At 39.3% G+C, this 24,554-nt stretch overlaps 1 protein-coding gene across 7 annotated transcripts in view; it reads right to left on the bottom strand.

The window, feature by feature from the left end:
• The window catches only part of atf2 (activating transcription factor 2), a 144,680-nt gene that overhangs the window by 35,850 nt on the left and 84,276 nt on the right, over positions 1-24,554 (bottom strand). For 6 of the 7 annotated variants that reach the window (XM_080198947.1, XM_080198946.1, XM_080198945.1 and 3 more), the window contains 3 exons: positions 21,524-21,699; positions 19,570-19,684; positions 12,455-12,562 (listed from right to left, as the gene is read on the bottom strand). In XM_080198947.1, the coding sequence (XP_080055073.1) occupies positions 12,455-12,562; positions 19,570-19,684; positions 21,524-21,699 (399 nt within the window). The remainder of the gene's footprint in view (positions 1-12,454; positions 12,563-19,569; positions 19,685-21,523; positions 21,700-24,554) is intronic. The other variant, XM_080198950.1, reaches the window with a different exon arrangement.

Below are 24,554 nucleotides of genomic sequence, written 5' to 3'. Positions count from 1 at the left end.
GTTCTTCCTTACTGCACAGCGTCAGCTCTAGCTGTACCAGCAATCATTACATCTGATGACAGTCTTTGGTAAGCTTCACTGCACTACAGCTGTATTAGCTGTCAACTATTCATCTGAATAGATTTGACCAATTTCAGAGTATTCTTTAATTTCATGGATCAAATCAGATTTGTATGCAACACAAGATTTTCCCATTCAGATAATACGAATAGCCACTCAAGGATTCTTCAATTTTGACTATCTTTATTCTAATTGCACTAGCAAACTGTTTCACTTAATATAGCTGTGCTATTTCATTGGAAAAAAATTACACTGGTGGGAAATATACCCTGACACACTGCATGAATTAAATGCAAAAATAAAAATATTTCAAAGAACGCCACATCAGTTTATGTAATATTTTAATTGCTAGGACATATAAAAAAACCTCATCGTACATGTAGTTTATAAAGTGTATGCCTCAATTACTTTCCTTAGGTCACTTAACATATGTAGTCCCTGTACAGTGTCATGTGTAGCCCAGCAGTGCAAACAAGCTTTAGAGTTGCAAGTGAAGCTAGAGGGATGATTCTCAGGAATGAATGACAATGAACTGCCCAGAAAACCACTGAAAACAACGCTGATGAATGAATATTTCAAGTTGTTCAACAATTAATTCATTTTGTAATGTTTCACTGTAGAAACATTGCAGTGAAATTGATGAATGGCATAGCGTAAAACAGGCTGATTGGAATCTGGTTTCCATTTGACACCATGTTGACTTCAAAACCTGCTACTGATTTTTGTGACTGGTAATAAATAGTTTCACCCCAACTTTATTTTATAACTGGGTAAATATAAATTTATTACTTTTAAAATTTTAAGCAACATGAAAATCTAAATTAGTTAATTTAAATTCTGCTACTGCAAACTACAATCAATGATCTTGCGTGGTCAGATCTGTTATCTTATCACCCTCTGCCACCCCCATTGGCTACAGATATTCATATTTGTTCATTTGTGAAGCATAATTCCTAAAGGAACTGTAAGCTGTAAAATGAATACAAGGATATCTCTGTGAACACCTGCTAACACTCACTAATACTTTACTGTCACAAGATTGTACATTTTTGACAGCAGCAATATCATGCATCTTTTCCCACTGGATTACAAAAATCATTCTACAATTACAGATCTGAATACTGGAAAATGAAATTTATAGGAATGCTATAACTTTGTCAAGTTTCTATTTTCTGTTTTCTGCTGAATGACTTATACTGTAATATGCTTCAAATATTGCACAAGATATTTTATTGCTTAACCAAGTAAAATACTTCTTAAAAGTAAGCTACCCTATAAACAAATACTTCATGATGGATCCTGAAATCTTCTGTATGGCTTTAAAAATTTGCCCACTCCCAAAATGACTGATTCATCTTCCTTCGTCACAATGGATTGTCAATGCCAGTGTGCAACAATTTTCTCAGGGACAGATTGACAAAAAGCAACCAAAATATTAGGGAAGGAGAGAACTTTAGATATACCATTCGCTATCAATTTTATCAATAATTAGAAGTTATAATTCTGTCATAGTTAATAAATGGGCATTCTTATTATGGATATCAGGTTTAAATGATGGTAATATTTTGTTGCAAAAGATCTGTAATCAAAAGCCATGATAAACACCTACAAAATATTATTTATCTTATTTAGGACTATATTTGGCTACAAATATTTTTAAACTACACAGGAAAAGAAATTTATAGCTTGACAGTTATTTTGGAATTGATTACATACTTTCTCACAGCCAAAACAACATTACACAAGATCAAGATAAAATCACAGGTAAATGTATCACACTCTCTTATTTCCACCCCTATATATTTTATCTCTATTTTTAACACTACTCTCCTAATTAAAAGGAGTAGTAGTCACTAAATTCCTAGTCAGTGAAACACACATTATATTTATCCACCTGTCCAATCATATAACTAATGAGAAGCTAAGCCAATGCAAATGCTTCTCATTTTAATTTACCTTTATAAAAAGCTTCACAAATGAATACACTACCATTTTCTTGAGTAACAGCCTCTTTTTGGTGGCACAAACCTATCTGTCAACAGAATTTGCTCAGTATATGGTTCCAGTCTAACCAGATAGCTTACAGAGAAAGATATTAAGCTCCTGAAACAATCCATGAAAAGTCAAATCCATATTTCATATCTGCCATAAAAACTCATCAGTGTAATAACCCCCCCTTCTCTTGGGTGTTATCCTACCATCTGCTGCTATATTACTTATCTTTATTTTGCAACTAATTAACAGCATAATCTTCTAAATTCAGCAAGTTAATTATCATTATTGTGGTCTTTGCAGCATCATCAGTCCTTCTGAAGCAGTGTCTCTCCACCCCCAGAGAATGTGTGTAAATGAAGCAGGTTGGGAGAGGGTCTGTTTCCTTGGAGCAGGCTCATTAGGTGTTTGCTGATGAGCTCGGCATGCAGGGAAGCAGGTCACAAGAATTCTGCTGAACATGAGGTTCCATACTGGGCTCAGTCTGCTTAATGTATGTTTTTGAACCTTTGCCAAGTTGCCCTCTGTCAGCTCTCACTAGAACGTACCCTACAGCAAACACTGTTGGCTGCCCACTGTGTGCAAAGTAATTCCTCAGTTTGTCACAAGAATCTTTATGTGTAGACATCTACAGGAGCAATCACTGGTTATAACTAAAACAATAACAAAGCTTTTCCCTAGGCAGATTAACAGTTACATCTGCAAAATTTAATAGCCTAATAAGGGCAATCAAGTCTATAGTTGATAGTAACATATTCTATAATGTTAAATGTGCATTCCAAAACACAATTTATGAACCAGTAATACAATTTATCTATTTTTATCTAAAGTACTTTCAATTGTTAATTTTAATTGTTTTGCTCCAATTCATTTCAAAATAAGAAAATACAGTTCATAAAAATTTAAGTATTTCTGTCCTCAGTAAATTGATCAATACAGGCGTATTGCAAGCTCTGCGTTCTGACTTTAACCCTTGTAAAACGGCTTCAGATTATTCTTTGTTTCAAACAAGGCCAAATCTGGCAAATTTTGTACTGTTTGTCAACAGATGGATTTTAAAGTAGATGGGAGATCGGATATAGGGGTGCTCTTACACAAAACAGAATGATGTTCAGTCAGCAACCCATACTCTTCCAACTGTTTCTATTCCAGACTTGTAGTCAAATTCAAGATTATATAGAGACATGTATTCTTTTAATCCTCTGGGGTGACAACCACGTGACCATATGAAGCAACAGTTACTGTTACTCCTAGTGATCTGACCAGGTAATCAATGCCACTCTGTGCTGTCATAACTTGTTGACATCATAGAATCATTTAGGGCACAGAAGGAAGCTATTCAGTGCATCAAGATCAGACTGACTCTCCATGGAGCAATCCAGTCACTCCCATGACCCAGCTCTATCCCCTTAGCCCTGCAAGTTTCTTTCTTTCAAGCTGTGACGACTTAATAAAAAAAAGCAAGAAAAAAACTCAACTGTTACAATAGATCTCTGTGCAAGTGCCAGCTCTGGAAAGGCTGCACAAGCGCAGTTTGCTCTTTTCAAGAGCTTTGGGTTTCTGCAAGTATTGCAGGAACATGGCTGCACATGGACATAGTGCATTTTTCCAGTTCCAGGCTGGTAAACGGCACTGTGCATATGCACATTTTTTTTCTTTTTTTTTTAAGATTAGAAGCCAGCTCTGCATTTGTACAGAAAAGAAAGGCAAAACAGTGTGATGAAGGTCAGGGGACCTAGAAGAAAACATCGTTCTGCAGAAAGTGCCTGAAGAGGCAGAATAGCAGTTACAGGGAGCAGGTTCCATAGAAAAGGAAGTCCTAAAAACCTAGGAGTGGGACATAAGAGGTCCCAGGAAGACGGTCAAGTCAAGGAGCCAAGACAAGAATCGGAAGCAGTCTTGTTTAGTGGAATTGATAAGGAGCAAAGGGAAAGACTCCAAATTAAAGAGACAGAGCTGCAGGGAACAGGTTCGGAATAAAGTGGGTTTGCGAGAAACCAGAAAACCCAAGGAGACAGCTGTAGGGTGATGACACTTATGGGCCTGTGGAGCAGTGCTGTTTGGCACAGCCGGATATCTAGGAGTATGCTTGGAATCTGAAGCTTCAACCACATAGAGATCCCAGGGTAAAAGAAACCTTAGAAAGAGAAGTTAAACCCCTGGAGGTGAATACTTGTTGGAGGCTTCTGAATGAAAGCGTTGTTTGGGAGAGAATTCCAAGATGAGTTCTTTGAACATAGAAATTGGTAGCCCTTGTGAGAAAGACAGTTTCTGTCAGATTGGTTCACTTATGGTGTGACAAGCATCTGTTGGGGTTGATAAAAAAATCCATCGAAACGTGGCAGTGGAGTATGGTGCGTCTGACTGCAGTTCACCTATTAGATTAAGTAGACTGTATACGTACTGTGAACATTAGAAGATGGATTTTGTAACTTGTGTTTTCTTTATAAATTTATATATATATCTGTAAATGCATCATTAAGTTGAAGAAGTAGCAGGCATTGTTCATATTTCCTTGTTTAATAAATGTTTAATTTTTTTGTTAGAAGTTAATCAGCTAACTTCTGTAACTCTGTTCAGTGTCCACCCTCCAAGTGTTCTTAAAAAAAAAAGTTAGGGTTGATCAAGCCCGGTTCCACCCTGTGATCTGACTTGTCCAGCAGTAACATCAGCTGGGTTCATAACAAATTGCCCATCCGATTTCCAAATGAAATCACTGATTGGCTCTGCTTTCACCATCCTTGTGGACAGCAAGTTCTAGGTCATTTCCATTCACCATGTAAAAACGTTATTCCTCACATTTCTCCTACATTTTTTGCCCAAAGCCGTAAATCAGTATCCTCTACTTCTTGTACCAACAACTAATGGGAATATATTTTTCTTGTCTACCTTATCCAAACCTCCTCAATTTCCTTTGCTCCAAGGAGAACAACTCTAGTCTCTCTAAACTAACTTTATAGCTAAAATTTCAATCCTTGGAACCATTCTGGTGAATTTCCTCTGCACCTCTCAAAGATCCTCACCATCCTTCCTAAAGTGTGCTAACCAGAACTGAACGCACTTCTTCAGCTGTGGCTTAACCACAGCTTTATAAAGGTACACCATAATTTCCCTGCTCCTATTTATGAAACCCAAGATCCCATATGCTTTGCTAACTACTCTCTCAATGTTCTGTCACCTTCAAAGGTCTATACATATGCACTCCTAGATCCTTTGTTCCTGCAATTCTTTAGAATTGTGCCATTAAGTCGATATTGCCTCTCCTTATCCCTTCTGCCAAAATGCATCACCTCACACTTGTACATATTAAATTCATTTTGCAACTTGTCTACCCATTGTATTACTCTACCCCATTCTATTTACCTATGATGAGGGAGGAGTTGGCTAAGGTAGACCAAGAGCAAAGACTTTATGGTGGAACAATGGAGGACTTACAAAGCAATTTTTCACAATGCATAGCAAAAGTATATACCAATGAAAAGGAAGGACTGTAGAAAAAGGTATATTCAGAGCCATGGATATCTAAGGAAATAAAGGAGGGTATCAAATTGAAAAATAATTCATACAAAGTGGCAAAGATTAGTGGGAAACTAGAGGATTAGGAAATCTTTAAAGGTCAACAGAGAGCCACGGAAAAAGCTATCTCAGAATATAAAAACAGAAAGCAAAAGTTTTTACAAACATAAAAAAAACGATAGAGTTGCTCAAGTAAACATTGGTCCTTTAGAGATGAAAGGGAGGATTTAAGAATGGGAAGTGAAGAAATGGCCAATGCATTGAATTTGTATTTTGTATTGGTCTTCATAGTGGAAGACACAAATAACATACCAAAAACTAATGACAAGGAGGCTATGGCAGGTGAGGACCTAGAAACTAAAGAAGTAGTGTTGGGCAAATTAATAGGGCTAAAAGTAGACAAGTTTCCTGCCCCTGACGGAATGCATCCCAGGGTACTAAGAGAGATGGTATGGGAGATAGCAAATGCACACATGGTAATTTACCAAAATTTGATACGCTCTGGGGCAGTTCCAGCAGATTGGAAAACAGCAAATGTGACACCACCGTTTAAAAAAAAGGAGATAGATAAAAGGCGGGTAGCTATAGGCCGGTTAGCTTAATCTCTGTAGTGGAGAAAATGCTTGTATCTATCATCAGGGAAGAAATAGCGAGACACCTGGATAGAAATTATCCCATTGGGCAGATGCGGCATGGGTTCATGAAAAGCAGGTTATGTTTAGCTAATCTACTAGTATTCTTTCAGGACATTATGAGCGCAGTGGACAACAGGGAACCAGTGGATACGGTGTATCTGGATTTCTAGGAGGCATTCAACAAAGTGTCGGACAAAAGGCTGCTGCATAAGAGAAAGGTATCCGGCAGTACGTGTAATGTATTAGCATTGATAGAGGATTGGTTAGCTAACAGAAAGCAAAGAGTGGGGTTAAATGGGTGTTTTTCTGATTGGCAATCAGTGACTAGTGGTGTGTCTTAGGATCAGTGTTGGGACCACAAATGTTTACAATTTACATAAATGATTTGGAATTGGGGACCAACTATAGTGTGTCAAAGTTTGCAGATGACACTAAGATGAGTGGTAGAGCAAAGTGTATAGGGGACATTGAAAGTTTGCAGAGGGATATAGATAGTTCAAGTGAAAAGGCAACACATGGAGTACAATGTTGGTAAATGTGAGGTCATCCATTTTAGTAGGAATAACAGCAAAACGGACTATTATTTAAATGATAAAAAATTGTAGCATTCTTATGTATAGAGGGATCTGGGTGTCCTTGTGCAAGAATCACAAAAAGTTGGTTTGCAAGATCAACTATGATCTTACTGAATGATGGTGCAGGCTTGAGGGGCCAGATGGCTTGTTCCTGCTCCTAGTTCTTATCTTCTATGTTTACATTCTTATCAGGGGTGAACTAGCTAGATGGATTCAGAACTGGCTTGGCCATAGAAGACAGGGGTAGTAGTGGAAGGATGTTTTTCTGAATGGAGGTCTGTAACTAATGGCGTTCCGTAGGGATCAGTGCTGGGACCTCTGATGTTTGTATTATATTTAAATAACTTTGAAGAAAACGTAGCTGGTCTGATTAGCAAGTCTGCGGATGATACTAAGATTGGCGGAGTTGCGGACAGTGATGAAGACTGTCAAAGAATACAGCAGGACATAGATAGGCTGGAAAACTGGGTGGAGAAATGGCAGATGGAGTTTAATCCGGACAAATGCAAGGTGATGCATTTTGGTAGATCCAATTCAGGTGGGAACTATAAAATAAATGGCAAAACCATCAGGAATAAAGACACAGATGAGGGAGTACAGGTCCACTGATCCTTAAAAGTGGCAGCACAAGTGGAAAAGATGAAGAAAGCATATGGCAAGCTTGCCTTCATCAGCCGGGGCATCGCGTATAAAAGCTGGGGGGGGGGGTGGAAACAGGTTGGTTCTACGAGTATGTTTGGGGTGGGGTGGAGGAGGCCGTTGTTGCTTACCTGGTCGGCCTCTCAGCGTGGACTTGGGCCTGAACGCTGACCTCAGGTCTTAGTACCGAAAGAGGGTAAAAGTACTCAGGGAGAGATGTGACAGCAATGTAGGGAGTGGTCATGTAAGACCTCCTAGAGTACTGGACTGTGTTGGGAAAAGAATAGCAAAGAGACAAAGTGAGTCTGTTTTCTATCTATCCCAAAAATGTGTCTGTTTTTCAGAAAGCAGGGTTTTGTTTCAAATGTTTCTTACATTTCCACAGCAAAGTGGGAGTGTGTGAGATGCTAGGTGATATACTTTCCCCCGAACAACAGTATATTTGCCTTATTGTAATAGTATTAGATTTTATAGATTAAATATCTATATAAAAGATTATTGCCAAAGGGATATTTATTTGTGAGTCTAACCAAGTAGGAAGTCCTTCTGGGGGAATATTCTGGAAGACTATTTCAACTTTGCAAATGTAATCTTGTGTTTAAGGTTTGTTTTGTTAACATCTGTTTTAACATTTAAAATTCCCAAAAATGTTACTGGAATTTGTGATTTCTGACTTCAATATACTTATGTTCTCTTGGTCAAAATACAAATAGAAGAGTTGTGATAAGCTTGTCATGTTTCCCTTTGGAATTTGGTTTGCAAAGCAATTACCTGCCAGATCATAACATAGTGTTTGTTAGAAAGCTTTTTCTACCAGAAAAAGAAATCACAATAGACCGTTGTGAAATGTGTAACTTCAGCTGTTGCAGTAGACTGCAACTGTGGGTTGATAAAAGATCCACTACAGTTAAAATCTTAAAGCTGCAAAGGGGTTTATGTGTCTGAGTTAAGTTGGCTAAGCAAAAATCTCGACATCACGAGTCTAGGGACCAGGTTCAAGAAGCCAGGAGAAAAATCCAGAATCCATGGGAAAGACAGACTGACATTTGTTGAACTTCCCATGCTTCAACTGAAATGTTATATTAATTTTTATTGTCTGATAAACCTTGTTAATTTGCATTATAAATTAATGACTGTTTTTTGCCAATATGGTTATTCTCCAACAAGAGTTTTCTTACTCTAGGATTTAGTATAAGATCCAAATCTCAACAATGTGATATAATGTCCTTATCTACTAATTACCAGGGTTTTGTCACTTCTGTGGATGAGGGCAAAAATCTGCAAGATGGGTGAGCAAACTGACCATGGCACTATAGTGCAACAGGTTATCCAAGTAGGTATGGGAGTGAGGGTGTAGTGAAAAGGAACATGCATTTGCTTTAGATGCAATGTTAAGTGGAAAAGAAAACTGAGAATTTAAGGAGGCTGCAGAAGGATTCAAACAGATTAAGCGATTTGGCACGAATATGGTGGATGAAATACAAGGTGCAGAAATATGAATTTATGCATTTTGAAAGAAAAACAGAATTTTTAATCAATAACACTGAAATCTGGGAATACTTGTATAGAAACTTGACATGCAAGTACACAATTAGGAAGACATTCTTTCCTTTATTACAAAAGGATTAGAGAACAAGAGTAAAGAAGTCTTATTACAATTATATAAAACATTGGTGAACCCATATCTGGAGTATTACTTAGAGTTGTGGTCTCATTATCTGAGGAAAGATGTACTTGCTTTAGAAGAAAATGACCCCCCCCCCCCCCCCCCCACCAAGAGACATCTGTCTTATTCCAAGGATATGTATCGCTGCATTGGGAATTGCTTCTCTAATTGCATAATGGAAGATTTTCAGGGGTGAAAACTTTTTCCCAATCTCACCTCACCATCACCACAGTCTAGGGGTTTTCAAACCAAACTGTACCTAATGAGAGCTAGGCAAATATGCAGTTATGCCTCTTGGCATAAAGCTTGGAACAGTTAACTTGTGATTGATGGAACAGCAAGCAGCAGGAAGATGGATGGCATCATACGAGCCTGAACACTAACATAACAGTGCTGCAGAAGTAGCAACTGCTGGCCCAAACACTGGAAAAGGCAGTTGCTTGATCCGTATGCATATTAGTGAAATGTTGGGTGCACATGGCTTCTCGATTGAGGCCGTTACCCTGATGGAGCTTCTTCATAATGATATAAAAGAAGTCAGTGGGGAGACAGAGGGATTTTGGGAAGAAGAGCTACTGAGTGAGTGAGTGGTCGGCAGCGTTTAGGAAAAGGGGCTGCTGTGAGAGTGGGGATGGGTTTGGGAAGAGAGGCTGTTGAATGAGTGGGAGAGGAGTTTGGGAAAGGGACTGCTGTGTGCGTGAGTGAATGAGTGAGCGAGAGGCTGGGAAAAGGGGCTACTCAGCAAGTGAGGGGGGAGGAGTTTGGGAAGAGGGGCTTCAAGTGCAAATCATTATAGGCATATGTTTAAGGCATATATGCATAATTATAACAATTTAAATGCATGTTCATTAGTGGTGGAGGTGTTCAAGATCTCTCAGAGAATCTAAGTTACTTTGGATGCGTGCAGTTTTACATGTTGTAATTTAGGACTGATACTCCAACGTTCATTCCGTCACATGGTTGTCCAGAAGTCTCTCCTACTGCCTGCCATTGCTGTTTGGAAGGATTTGCAGGTTGGCATTCAATCTGTTTTGCCAGGCTACGAATGCACATTCCTTGGTCACGAAATCCTAAGGTGGGTCTCGAACCCGCAACATCTGATTCAAAGGCAGGGTCCTATCCATTGTATTACATGACTTCATGAAGTTATTAGAGGGCTTATTGAAAATAAGCTGCTTATAGGGCTACACAAAAAGTCAGTAAATCTAGAGGGAGATAAACAACTAATAAAGCTTAGGAACCATTGCCTTAGATGCAGTGTAATATAGATTTACCAGTCAGCTTCCTAGGATGAGAGGTTTGTCCAATAGGGAGAGATTAAGAAGACAAGGCCTATATCCTTTGGAGTTTAGAAGAATGAAAGGTGATCTCATTGAAACATTTAACATTCTTAAGGCTTGTCATGGTTAATGAATGCTGAGAGGCTGATACTCTAGCTGGCTGGGGAGTCATCATTGAAGAACAAGCATGAGAAAAGGAACAAAAATCATTCATTGTGTGTGTTCTGGAAGAGAAGAACAAGAAGCCCCATAGCTGTTTGGGGGCGGGGGGTTGCGGTGGGGAGGAGACACAGCAGCAGCAGCAGTAGATGATGAGCTACCAAACCCAAATTGTGAAAAACAGAAATCATCTCCAAGTTAGTTAGTATTCACAGCACACTGCTCAGTCACTACAGAAAAAAAGTGCTCCCTGAAAGCAACATATAAGGTAAGATATAGTATAAAACCATACTGGCAAAAAACAGTCGTTGATTTATGCCTCACATTAATGTCAAGAAAAGTACAAATCCAGTGGACTGAGAAAAATATGTAAAGAAAATACTAACAGCTGCAAAAAGAAAATATGAAAAATAAACTTGCAAGAAATATTAAGGTAACAGTTTTATGAAAATAGTAAGAAAGTGGTTGAGGGCAACAATTGCTTCATTAAAGACAGGCTTAAGTATAAAGATGTGCAGATTTTGATTAAAAATGGGTGAAACGTCATTGGGGTTAGGTAGGAATGTGGGGTTGAAGTTACCATCAAAATGGTCATGATTTTACTGAATGGTAGAGCAGGCTCAAGGGGGCTGAGTGGCATACTCTTGCCTCTAATTGTATGTATGTATTTATTAAACAAGAACTTTGTATCCATTTTTATAGCAAAGAAAGAGGATATAAAAAATACAGTATTAGGAGAGAAAGAACAGAAGAACTTATTAGCTTCAATGTAAGTCACAAAATAGAAATGGAGAAAATTAATGGAATTCACAATAGGTAAATCTCTAGGACTTGATGGTTTCTACCCAAGGTATTAAAAGGTGAAGGAATTGGAGGAGCTTTAGTACTAATTCTTTCAAAGGTCTCTTGGTTCAGAAAATGTAACGTTGGATTACAAATGTGCCAATATCACTCCTTTTTTTTAAGGCATCTGGGAGAGTGATCACAGGCCTGTCAGCTGTGGGAAAGTTACTAGAATCTGTCGCTAGGTACAAAGTATCTGAGTACTTAAACAATTATGAGCTGATCACAAATGTAGCTTTGTTAAGCACAAGTCATTGAATCATAGGGTAGAATGTTCACGACGGAGGCAGGCAATGTAAGCTTGATTATGGATCAGAAAACCATTTGATGGGAGGAAAACTAATTAATTAAGATTTTCATATGGATGAATCCTTAATTGGCAAGGAGAAGGGGTCCCAGTCCAAATAAGGGCTAAAAGTGAGTTCTCAAAGCTGAAGAGCCAGAAGTCTTCCAGCTTCAGAGCAACATCCAACTACAGTCTATGCTAAGTAGCTGGATGAGCACCTCAACAAGAAGGTGTGCTCACAGCCACATTAAAAAAAAACAAAAAACACAAAAAGCAGCAAGGGCACCACAGTGAAAGGATGGGAGGAGGTAAACCTACGTACGAGGTGGTGTTGGGTGTATCTCCACTCAGGCAGGCATGGACAGCCTATAGACCTGTCAGGAGCACTGACAACCAGCTTCCCTCTGGGAAGTGCTTACTTCTAGGTAGTTGATATGTCCCCAACCCACCACCAGGAGACTGAAGGTTGACTGGAAAATTCCCTTTGCCCAAATTTACTTTCAACAAGGCTTTCATACACAGGCTAACAATTCATGAGGAAGACCATGGAACTGGATTAAAATAAAAAAAAATTAACATCAAATAATTAAAAAAGTGACCAATAACTTTCTATTAACAGTCATAAAAATAGGATCCAATTGCAAAGGGGATTAAAATTGCTGAATTCTTGCTCATATTTTTCCTGAGTATCCATGTGCTTTTTTTTGTCGCATGCTTGATTTTAAATTTAAGAATTCAAAAAAGGTAGATTAATAAAAGTACTAGGACACAAGTTAAACATTTACATATTATTTTCTTTTTACCAGTTTGGCTTCTGACTGCAGAGATTGTGGGGAGGGAGGTTCAATGTTGCTGACTGGAGGACCTGGAATTCCAGGGATATTAGGCACCATGGTGACAGGCCTGATAATCTAGTGGGTAGAAAATAAAAACAGCATAAATAGACCAGGCGACAAAACTCTAACAACACCATCAACACTTGCATTGATATTCATCCATTGATGCTCTCGACACTTTCTGCTGCCTCAAAAACAGCCAGCATAATTAAGGTCCCCACGCACCCTGGACATTCTTCCACCTTCTTTCGTCAGGAAAACGATACAGAAGTCTGAGGTGATGTACCAACTGACTCAAAAACAACTTCTTCCCTGCTGAATTTTGAATGGACCTACCTTGCATCAAGTTGATCTTTCTCTACATCCTAGCTATGACTGTAACACTACATTCTGCACTCTCTCCTTCCTTCTCAGTGAATGGCATGCTTTGTCTGTATAGCGCGCAAGAAACAATACTTTTCACCGTATACCAATACATGTGACAATAATAAATCAAAATAAAATCAAAAATCAAATGCAGCAAAATATTCCAAGACACTTCTCTTTCAGTCAAAATGGTTGCTACATCAGATATTTCACATAAGTAGAAGTATGGCAGGTGTGGTAGGTTTTAAGGATAGTCTTAAAGGATGAGTGAGAGGCAGAAAAATTCTGGGGCATATAGCTGAGTCAGATGAAGGCACATTTCCAGCAGTAGGATGAAAATTGGAGGGGGCATGGGGAGAGAGCAAGATGGGATGGACGAGGGAACAAAATCAGAGGAACAGAGGGTTCTGGAGGGTTGTAAGGCTCAAGAAGTTTACAGTGGTAGGGAGGATGACACTATGACAGGATTTAAACTGCTGAGAATTTAAGATCTGAAAAATTGAATAACTGGAAGCTATTGTAGGTCAGCAAGCGCAGACACCATTAGTGAGTGCTAATTAATGCAGGATCTGATTCAGGCAGCAAAAACAGAAAATCTACACAATCTCAGCAGGTCTGACAGCATCTGTGGGGAGTAGAGTCAATGTTTCAAGTCTAGCTAACCCTTCATCAGAATTTTTTGTTTCAGATTCCAGCATCCGCAGAATTTTGCTTTTATCTAATTCAAGCAGAAAAGGTTTGGATGAACCGATGTTTCAGGTGGGTGCAGGCTGAGACACCAGCCCGAAGATCATTGAAGCAGCCCATGTGGAGGTCACAAAATTATGACAAAGGATTTTCCCTCTGGGCTTCTGATGCTGAGCTAATGTCAGGGTCAAATAGGGATCAGTAGCCAATTCTGGTGCAGAACAATGACCTGGTTGTTGTTTTTCCGACTGGCAAATTTGTGAACAGAGGGTGGGCACGCTGTCAAATTTGTGTCAAGAAGCAGGTTTTGCTCTTCCTTGTCGGTGCCTAAAAATTCAGTCGAAGTATGAGGGCTTCAGCAACAGATAGATTTGAAGCAGAGCAAATATTATGGAGTAGATGATTGACATTTTCAGCTGCAGAATCATACAGGCTATTATTTCTTCAGGATAAGGAAATGGCAAAATGATTTTATGAGCCTTACAATGCAACGTTTACTAGAAAACAAAGAAAATATTTAAGAGTGGTTCTGAATATGTTTTATTTACTTATTTATTTAATTATTGGTTTGCCTTTCTGAAGATAACCCATTTATCCTGAACCTATTTCCTGTAGTTAGCTGACCCTCTATCCAATATATCTCCAACAACCTGAAATATTATCGTCAGCGAACATGTATATAGTGCATTATCAAATGCCTTTTAGAAATCATAGTACATTTAGTTGTTCCCCTTTATCTACCCCTTGTCACATTCTCAAAATACGCAGGCAAATTTGCTAAACACAATTTCTCTTCCATAAATTCATGTTTACCCTGCCAGATTTTATTTTGATTTTTTAAAAATTCTGTGACTGTTTCTCTAACAATGGATTCTAATTTTCGCAATGATAGATATTACTAACCGGTCTATAGTTTGACGAAAAGTCATTGACTTGAAACATGAATTTTGGTTGGAATTTTCTGCTTCCACCAGTGGCGGGAAATGTAGCAAGCAGAGACATAAAATTTGGTGTGATGGAAAAAAATCAGTTTCCTGTTGGCAGGAAATTTTTTTGAAATTTTGTTCTCGTGGATTTAATGACAGGTTAAAGGTGAGTCAAGTTTCCCACCGATCTATGTCGAGAACCATGTTTACCTTAATTTGCATTTTCTGAATGCTCATTGAAATGCAAACTTGCCAGAGTCATGTTCCCTTCCAAATTAAATACTCTGCCAGCAGATGTTTGGAACGGTCTATATTCCGACTGTATAAAAGTGGCATGCACCTCGCAAGGTTGAATTCATCAATTACTTTGAGGTACATACACAGTGTTTTTGTGTATCTTTAAGAGTGTTGCTGGAAGATTTCAGCTACTTGTATCACAACCTGCACGATGGCTGGGCAAAAGAGGGAAGAAAGTCAAGACATAGGCTGGACCATGGTGGGGAATGGCAGAATACAGAAGGGAAGAGGAAGACAGAGATAGGACTTGGGGAGGGAGGTGATGGAACATGGGAGGGAAAGTGGAAGACAGGGACAGGACTAGGGGTGAGTGGAGGAATATGGAAGGGAAGGTGGAAGACAAAGAATGGTCTGGGGTGGTGGGGACATCAAGAAATAATGTAGAGTAGTGAACGACTATCCTGGGGCAAGATTATAAGACTGTCCAAGAGGAGTCAGAGACTGTACTGTGGCTGAGGCCACCTTGTTGGGTGCATATTGAAAAGGCTGTTCTGGGGCTGAGACCGTGCTAAACTGCCTGTTATAGTTAGCTTTAGTGAAAAAGGAACATATCGAACAGACTTTTTTAATTCATTGTTGGCTAAGCCAACATTTATTGCCCATCCCTAATTGCCTTTGAGGAGGTGGTGGTGAGCTGACAGTCCATATGTTGTAGGTATATCCTGTTAGAGAGTGAGTGCCAGGATTTTGATCCAGCAACAGTGAAGGAATGGTGATATATTTCCAAGGCAGGATAGTGAGTGGCTTAGAGGGGAACTTCCAAGTGGCTGTGTTCCCATGCAGCTGCTGCCCTTGTCCTTCTAGATGGTCATGGTCATGGCTTTGGAAGGTGCTGTCTAAAGAACCTTGGTGAGTTCCTGAAGTGCATCTGATAGATGGTATACATTGTTGCTACTGTGCATCCATGGTGGAGTGAGCGAATGTTTGTGAATGAAGTGCCAATAAAAAAGATGCCAAAAATGCAGGTTGCTTTCTCCCAGATGGTGCCAAGCCTCTCGAGTGTTGGTGGAGCTGCATTCATCCAAGCAAGGGGACAATATTCCATTGTGCCCTGTAGATGGTGAACAGGCTTTGGGAGTCAGGAAGTGAGTTGCTCTCCACAGGATTCCTAGCTTCTGATTGCTCTTGTAGCCACAGTATTTATTATGATATTCCAATTCAGTTTCTGATCAATGATAATCCCAGGATGTTGATAATGGAGGGGGGGGGTGGTTTCAACAATGGTACTGCCATTAAGTGTCATAGGATGATTTTTTTTCATTTGTGGGACATAGGCATCGCTGGCTGGCCAACATTTATTGCCCATCCCTAGCTGCCCTTGAGAAGGTGGTAGTGAGCTGCCTTCTGGAATCACTGCAAGGAAATTCCAGGATTTCGACCCAGCGACTGCAAAGGATCGGTGGCATATTTCCAAGTCAAGATGGTGAGTGGCTTAGAGGGGAACTTGCAAGTGGCGGTGTTCCCATTTATCTGCTGCCCATATCCTGCTAGATGGAAGTGGTACTGGGTTTGGAAGGTACTGTCTAAGGATCGTTCATGAATTGTTGCAGTGCATCTTCTAGATAGTACACGCTATTGCTACTGAGCATCGGTGGTGAAAGATTGAATGTTTGTAGATGTGGTACCAAGTGGGCTGCTTTGTTCTCGATGGTGTCAAGCTTCTTCAGTGCTGTTGGAGCTGCACCCATCCAGGCAAATGGGGAGTATACCATCACACTCCTGACTTGTGCCTTGTAGATTGTAAGTAAGCTCTGGGGAGTCAGGTGAGTTACTCGCTTCTGACCTGCTCTTGCAGTCACTGTGTTTATGTGATGAGTCCAGTTGAGTTTCTGGTCAATGGTAACCCCAAGGATGTTGACAAAAGGGGATTCAGTGATGGTTACATCACCATTGAATACCAAGGGGAGATGGTTCAAATGTTTCTTATTGGTGATGGTCATTGTCTGGCATTTGTGTGGCACAAATGTAACTTGCTACTTGTCAGCCCAAGCCTGGATATGGTCCAGATCTGTGCATTTGAACACAGACTGCTTCAGTATTGGAGTCGTCGCGAATGGTACTGAACATTGTTCGCTGATGATTGCACATCCCCACTTCTGACCTTATGATGGAGGGAAGGTCATTGATGAAGCAGCTGAAGATTGTTGGGCCTAGGACACTACCCTGAGGGACTCCAGCAGAGATGTCCTGGAGCTGAGAGGACTCACACACACACCCCCACCCCCCAACGAGAACCATCTTCCTATGTACCAGGTATGACTTCAACCACAGAGAGTTTGCCCCCCTGATTCCAGTTTTGCTAGTGCTTCTTGATGCCACACTCAGTTGACTGCAACCTTGATGTCAAGGGCTGTCACTCTCATCTCACCTATGGAATTCAGCTCTTATGTCCAGGCTTGAACCAAAGCTGTAACGAGATCAGGAGCAGAGTGACCCTGGTGTCACTGAGTAGGTTACTGCTGAGCAGGTGCTGCTTTTTAGCACTGTTGATGACCCCTTCCATCACTTTTGCAATCAAGACTAGACTGATAGGGTGGTAACTGACCAGGTTGGATTTGTCCTGCTTTTTGTGTACAGGGCACATCTAGGCAATTTTGGGTAGATGCCAGTGTTGTAACTGTACTAGAATAACTTGGCTCGGGGAGCAGCAAGTTCTGAAGCACAAGTTTTCAGTGCTATTGCCAGAATGTTATCAGGGCACATTGCCTTTGCAGTATCCAGTGCCACCAACCGTTTGTTGATATCACGTGGAGTGAATCGAATTGGCTGGAGCCCATTGGAGGCGGCCGAGATGGATCATCTACTTGACATTTCTGGCTGAAGATTGCTGCGAATACTTCAGCCTCACCTTTTGCACAGATGTTTTGGACTCCTCCATTATTGTGGAACCTCCTCCTCCAGTGAGTTGTTTAATTGTCCACCACCATTCTCATGCATGCTTGCTAATGTGTGTGCTAAGCCCTCCCAGTAAGTGGAGGCGATGCCATTTGTGCAGGATCTTACAAAGAGATGGGCAATCTTAAAGTGGCTGGCAGATATGCAATGCTGATGTCCCATCTGCTAGTAGTGTGTGACAATCCTGTGGACTCCAACCTTAGGCTGCCTCTTGCCCTTATGAGTGTGAGAATTTGGAGTGTGGAGAAAGTTCACTTACTCTGGCAGAACAGATCAAATTATTCATCCTTTCTCGGCAGTGCAGGGCAATCCTTTTGGTTGCCCACCAGTGTTGACCTCCCTGCCGACTTCCTCCTAGGTCAGTGCTGTTAGGTGGGTGGACTTCCTGCTCCCATCCAGAGAGGAGGACCTTCTGCCTTTTCTGGATGGCCTCAAAGGAGGTCTTGCTGAACTGGGGGGGAGACTGTTACTTTTGGGCATTGTGCTAAGGTAAATTTTCAGCCTGCACCTGGCCTGCAACGAGTGAACGTGTGTGACGGTGCTGTTTAACTATGGCATCAGGACCTTTGACCACATGAAGTAACAGAGGGGTACATAAATCACAGCTAGCCTTGCCATGAGATTCAATGAGCTCCTTACTGATGCATAATTAGTAAGCTAAAAGTAGAAGATCTGATGTGAGACTCCACCTGGCTGCACAGCAAGAATCATGCTGACTTTCCTGCCCACCACTGCACTTAGTCTCCAGAATGTAAAATTTGGTCCTCTATTTCTTTCCACAGATGTTGCCTGACTTGCTGAGTTTTTCAGGTGTTTTTATTCTTATTTTGGCCTACAGTTTCCTACTTCTTGTCTCGCTCCTTTTTTGAATAATGGTGTTATATTTGCAGTGTTTCAATCTTCTGAGACTGTTCCTGAATCTAGGGAATTTTGGAAGATTGCAAGCAATACAACCATTATCTCTGTAATCACATTCTTTAAGGTTCTACAATGCAGGCCATCAGGTCCAGCGACTTGTCAGCCTTTTGTTGCTTAGCTCTCCTAGTACTTTTACTCTAGTAAAACTGATTGTTTTAAGTTCCTCCATCCCTTTTGCCCCCTGTTCTTCTACTATTCTTGGGGTGCAGTGTGTCTTTTTGTTTGAAGACAGATGCAAAATACTTGTTCAAAGTCTTTGCCATTTCCTTGTTTTCTATTATTAATTCACTGTTATAATCCTCCTCAGGGCCAATGCTCATTTTAGCTACTCTTTGTCTTTTTCTATATTTTAGAAGATTTTACTATGATTTTTGTATTTCTTGCATTTTTTGTATTTCCTGCCCTCTTTTTGTTTTCTTCTAGGATTTCTTTTCCTTCTCCACTTATAGAAATTTTAACATCCAGCTGTTCAGCTGAACTTTATGCATTTTATCCTAACCTCTCTTTTCCCAGCTTCATTTCAGTTCCAACAATCATCTGTGCTTGGACCACATTTTTATGTGAGTAGCTCTACCCAAATTTGAACTGTTGACATTAATACTTGCATGTTTAGATCCCTGTACATACATAATATACACGCTACACTTAGCACTTCATGTCTTAACGTCTTCAAAATTAAGTCACAACTGCCAGTTTCTGATTAAATGGTTGTTTCATATTTTAAAGATTTTCTTTTAAATCTGCAGCTTTAGAGTATTTAAACTTGAAACGATGGATAAAATCAGACTTTGTCCATAGGCAGCTGCTTACAGAACATTATTTCCATTTGAGAAATAAGAAACCTGTTTATTTCACATATTCATGCAAGAAACTTGAGCAAAGACCACACTCCTCCCTGAAATACATATTAAAACTTGTTAACTATATTGATAGAAAATATTTCAGAAAAATAAAGGATTAATGCAATATCCTGATATATTTTTGTCCACTTACAGGAACTGTTGTGTGAATACGGACAGATGGGTTTGTGATTGATGCAGGAATAGTGACAGGCATGGTCTGTCCATTAGGTAGCTGTAACAAGAGAGGAACTGAACCAGATACTGGTCTAAAAATAAGCAAAATTTTAGAATTACTGTAACTGCAATCCTAATAAGTGTTGGAACAATTATTAAAAACATTGTTTTAAATGATAAAACTGAACAGGTAACAGATCAATTCTAACTGAAATCAGTTATACATTAGCACAAAGATGTACCTACTCCTTTTCATCATCCTAAATTTCTAAATGTCAGAATCAGTTTAGATAAAAATCATACATTTTCTCAAATTTTTGCTTTTTCTTATACAATAACCATAAACCAATTCAAAGCGTTGTAATAAAGAAAGGATTTGAATTTATATGATAACTTTATGATATTCTCAGGTCGTAACCAAGCACTTCACAACCAAATTAATGACTTGAAGCACAGTCACTGTAACCGTGTTTATAAGCATAGAGGTCAGATTGCACAGAATAACATCCCATAAACAGTAAATAAGATGAGTGACCAGCTTTTGGTGGTGTTAGATCAAGAATTGTTGTTGGACACTAGAAGAAATCTCTGCTCCAATTCAAATAGTGTTGTAATTTTTTCTTTTAACATCCATTTAAACAGGCAGACAGGATGTTGTATTAAGGTCTCATCCAAATGTTAGACTTCTGAATGAAACATTCCCTTTGAGTTGTACTGAATTGTCAGTCCATATTATTCACTCAAGTCCAGAGTGGGGCCTGAACCCACACTTTGACTCAAAAGAAACAATGCTAACAACTGAGTTAAGCTGACATCAAAGTTCCTTTTATCTTGAATTTCCAACATTTGCAGTTATTTTATTTTTATCTTAAATAATTTGTGAGATTCTTATTGAATCATCCTGTTACATTAAAATTAAAAGGCTTTCAAACATTATTTTTTATCTGGACAATCAGATGATGTCCTGGTACATGAATCACAAAAAATTAGTATGCAGGTAGAGCAAGTAATTAGGAAGGCAAATGGAATGTTGGCATTTATTGCAAGGGGAATAGAATATAAAAGGAGGGCCTTGATAAGACCACATCTGGAGTAGCGTGTGCAGTTTCAGCCTCCTTGTTTGAAAAACGATGTAATTGCATTTGACGCAGTTCAGAGAAAGTTCACTGTGCTCATTTCTGCAAAGAAGGGCTTATCTTATGAAGAAAATTTGAACAGAATGGGCCTATACCCATTGGAATTTAGGAGCCTAAGAGGTGACCTTATGGACACATATGAGATCCTCAGAAAACTTGATAGGATGGATACCTGAAGAACATTTCCTCTTGTGGAGGAGACTAGAATTAGGGAACACAATTGAAAAATATGAGGTCTCTCTTTTAAGATGGAGATGAGGAGAAATTTTTACACTTAGGTGGCAAGATCTTCTGGCTGTTCACACCTGCGGGATCTTCCAGTCCTGCTGATGCGCACCCACAGTGGGTTTTCTGGTGGCGTACAGAGATTCAATGGGAAATTGCATTGATAGTGGCAGGACCAGAAAATCTGGCAGCTGGTCTGTGGTGGGCTGCCTCCTGTCATTGAGAAAAACGTATCAGGGAGGCCAGTGAATTCCACCCAATATGTGGAATTCACCTCCCTAGAAAGCTGGGGAGGCTGGGTCGTTGAATTTATCCAAGTCTGAGATAGATAGACTCTTGATGTACAAGGGAATTGAAGATTAAGGTAGTGAAGGATGAGGGAAAAGGGGAATATACAACGACATTAGCCACGATCTTATCGAAGGTGTAACAGGCTCAATGGGCCTCATACTTATAAGGTACTATATATTCCTATGTTCTATATTTGGAGGCCACAATTCACCAATGTTTAACCAAACTATTATTTCTACAACAAAAACAGAAAATTTAACAAAAAATCTCAATACTTACACTATGTTTCTATTTGTTGGAGGAGCCTGTGTGATGACAGAAGTAGAGGTTGGAGAGGGCAAAGCCTGTTGTATGACAACACCACTTTCTGAGTTTGCAAGTAGCACATTAGGAACTTGCAATGATGCTGGACGAATAGTTGATACAGTTTGTGTTGTCTGTTGTAATGGGACATCCTATATCAAAATTCCAAAATGGCATTAACTTGATACTTACAAGTACAGAAATAAATTAGTTTTAGTCACACTACCAGCTATCCCACGTTGTTGCTAATACTAAGTTAGAGGATAAAGTCTTTTATTCCTTGTAATGTTCAATATGTTATCAGGTCCACTAATTCATTGTAATCAATGTCAGAAATGAGTGTAGAAGGAAGAAGGCAAAGGAAAGGAGGATGATAATCACAAAGGACTGGGATTGGGACGCAACAGAGGAGGAAGATGAAGGAGAGAGGGGCAAGAGGAGTGGGAAAGAAATGAGGAAAAGAAGAGGAAAAGTGAACAGAGCTGGAAGGCAGGAGGTTGGGGACAAGGAGTCAATGTGCAGTGGTGAGGACTGGGGAAATTTCTACCTATCATTCACTAAAGCAAGGGTCATTCGCCAATTTTTTTTATTTTCTCTGTCAGGATTTGAACATTTGATAAAGTAAAAGAGACCATGAATCATAAAATCATAGCATCAGGAAGGAGTTTTCAGGAAGGCTCAAGGCTTCGAGTGTTTACAAAGCCTGCATGTTAATATGTGAAGCTCATGGGCTAATGGTGGAGTGGAAGGCTTAAGGGAGAGGGAAGAGACTCCAGTTAAAGGGCATGGGATCTTTATATAAAGGCTACTTTGTGGTGTAGCACATGTATGCTTGCATAAACAAGATCCATACTAAAAGTTAACTTGTAAAGAAATAATTCAATAACAACTTACATTTAAGTAGTGCTTTTAATATAGCAAAACATCCCAAGATGTTCCACAAACAAATCTGAATGGAGCAACATACCCAGATTATAGAAGACGTAAGGTAGGTTTTAAAGAATTTTTAAAGGAGAGGTAGGGAGGTAGACAGGTTTGAGAAGGAAATTGCAGAACCTGTGCCCTAGTCAGGTGAAGGCACAGCCATCTGTAGTGGAGTCATTAAAATCAGGAATGAACAAAGACCAGAATGCGAGGAGTGGAAGATTTTAGTGGGTTGTTGGACCAGAAGAGGAAACAAAGATAAGAAAAGGTGAAACCACAGATAAATCTGAAACCAAAAGGTGCAATTTTTTTTTAAAATCAAGGCATTTCTGTATCAGGGGCCAACGTAGGTCAACAAGGATGGGATGACGAGCAAACATAATATTTTTTTCATTTACTGAAGTTACCATTGCAGAGTCAAAACATGTGTACTGAGTTTCATGGCAAGTTTGTAGTGCTGGGTTTTATTTTCCAAAACTAATTATGAAAGGTCTTTCTTTAACCAGAGGTGTAACTGGTGCTGCATCCAAATGTTGACACACTTTCAATGTATTCTGCCTTTGACAGAACTGATAGAAACTTTTATTGACAGGAGGCTGGTAATTACAGCATGATAAATTTACATATGCATTTGTATTGGAAACTGCCTATGCAGGAATTTATGATAAAAATAAAGATAAAATATATGCCTTTAAACAGGAACGGAAGTCAGTGCAAGAAACTACACTTATAATATACTACTATTGTAAGCTTCCTGTGGCATTGCACACAGACAGTTGATCAATGGAAGCTAGTTTTACATATGCAATATTATAATGGGACAAGGAAACTTCAGAAACTTTCCCCACACAACAATCTAGTGGTCAAGGCCAGATGTGATAGGTAACACAACAGAATTAATTAGGAAATCTTGACATAATTTGCAATGATAATTGCTGGCACGAAAAGGTAAACAAAAATGCAGACAATAAGAAGTAAGGTTTCTGACAGAATGTGAGGTTGTTTGCAACTGGATGGCTTATGAGATCACTTCAAAGGGCATTAGGAGTCAAGCACATATTATGTGACTGAGGTAATTTGTACCAGGCAGGGATGGCAGGCTCCCTTCACTGAAGGACATTTGTGATCCAGTTGAGTTTGTACAATAACCCAGCCGTATTGAAGGTAATTTTTTTCCTGGTGCTAACCCATAAATTATCAGATTTATTGAATTTCATTTTACAACTTTCCATAATGGGATTTGAAGTCGTAACTTGTAGTGCACGTCTGATGCAAGATTTTTAATAATATGTTATAGATAGTAATACAGAATAGTTTTTGAAGTAGCCAATAGAGAGCATAAGATGAACTTATTAACAGTATACAATGATCAATTTAATATATTTTTCACATTTTTAAAAGATATATAGCATCATTTTACCGAACCATGGTTTATGGTCCATCAATTTTAAAACCATTAAAATCAATCATATAATCAAAGCAAAATCAGTTTCATTATCATAGATTTCTGGGGAATTTAGTCAAACATGATGACAGCCACATTACATGTTAACTGCATTTTTTTTTTAACTATAAGCACTGATTTATTTATTAAAAGTTCATTACAAGAATAGACAACAAGACTTGGAAAAACTACATACATAGTACAATGTAGTACATAGATTCAAATCTGCAGGTAAAATAGGTGTAGCATTCCTAATAATCTCATCAAAAGTATTAAATTAAACTACAAAAGAACTGCAACTATTTGAAATGTAGATTCTGTATCATTTATACAGTGTAATAGACATAATCAAACATTACAGACACATAGGGTGGAATTCTCCAGCTCCCTTGGCTTTGCCATGGCAGAGGCTGCTTGCCGTTGGCTATTGGCAGGATCTTCCAGTCCTATGGAAGTCAATAGTGGTTTACATTCCTTGTCTGTGCCACCATCTGATAACCTCTGGAGGGGACCGACTTCAGTGGGATCAGAAGATTCCACTGGGGGAAAGTGCTGGAGAATTCCAGCTTTACTCTGTCCACTAAATAGGACCGTATCCATTTGTGTCATTGAGTTGTTAATTGCCATTGTCACCAGCAA

Source organism: Carcharhinus amblyrhynchos, chromosome 11, assembly GCF_965287045.1.
Source record: "Carcharhinus amblyrhynchos chromosome 11, sCarAmb.v2.hapA, whole genome shotgun sequence".
Classification (NCBI taxonomy): Eukaryota; Metazoa; Chordata; class Chondrichthyes; order Carcharhiniformes; family Carcharhinidae; genus Carcharhinus; species Carcharhinus amblyrhynchos.
Note: the sequence above shows the minus strand (reverse complement) of the source record. Positions and strands in the feature narration are given on the sequence as shown.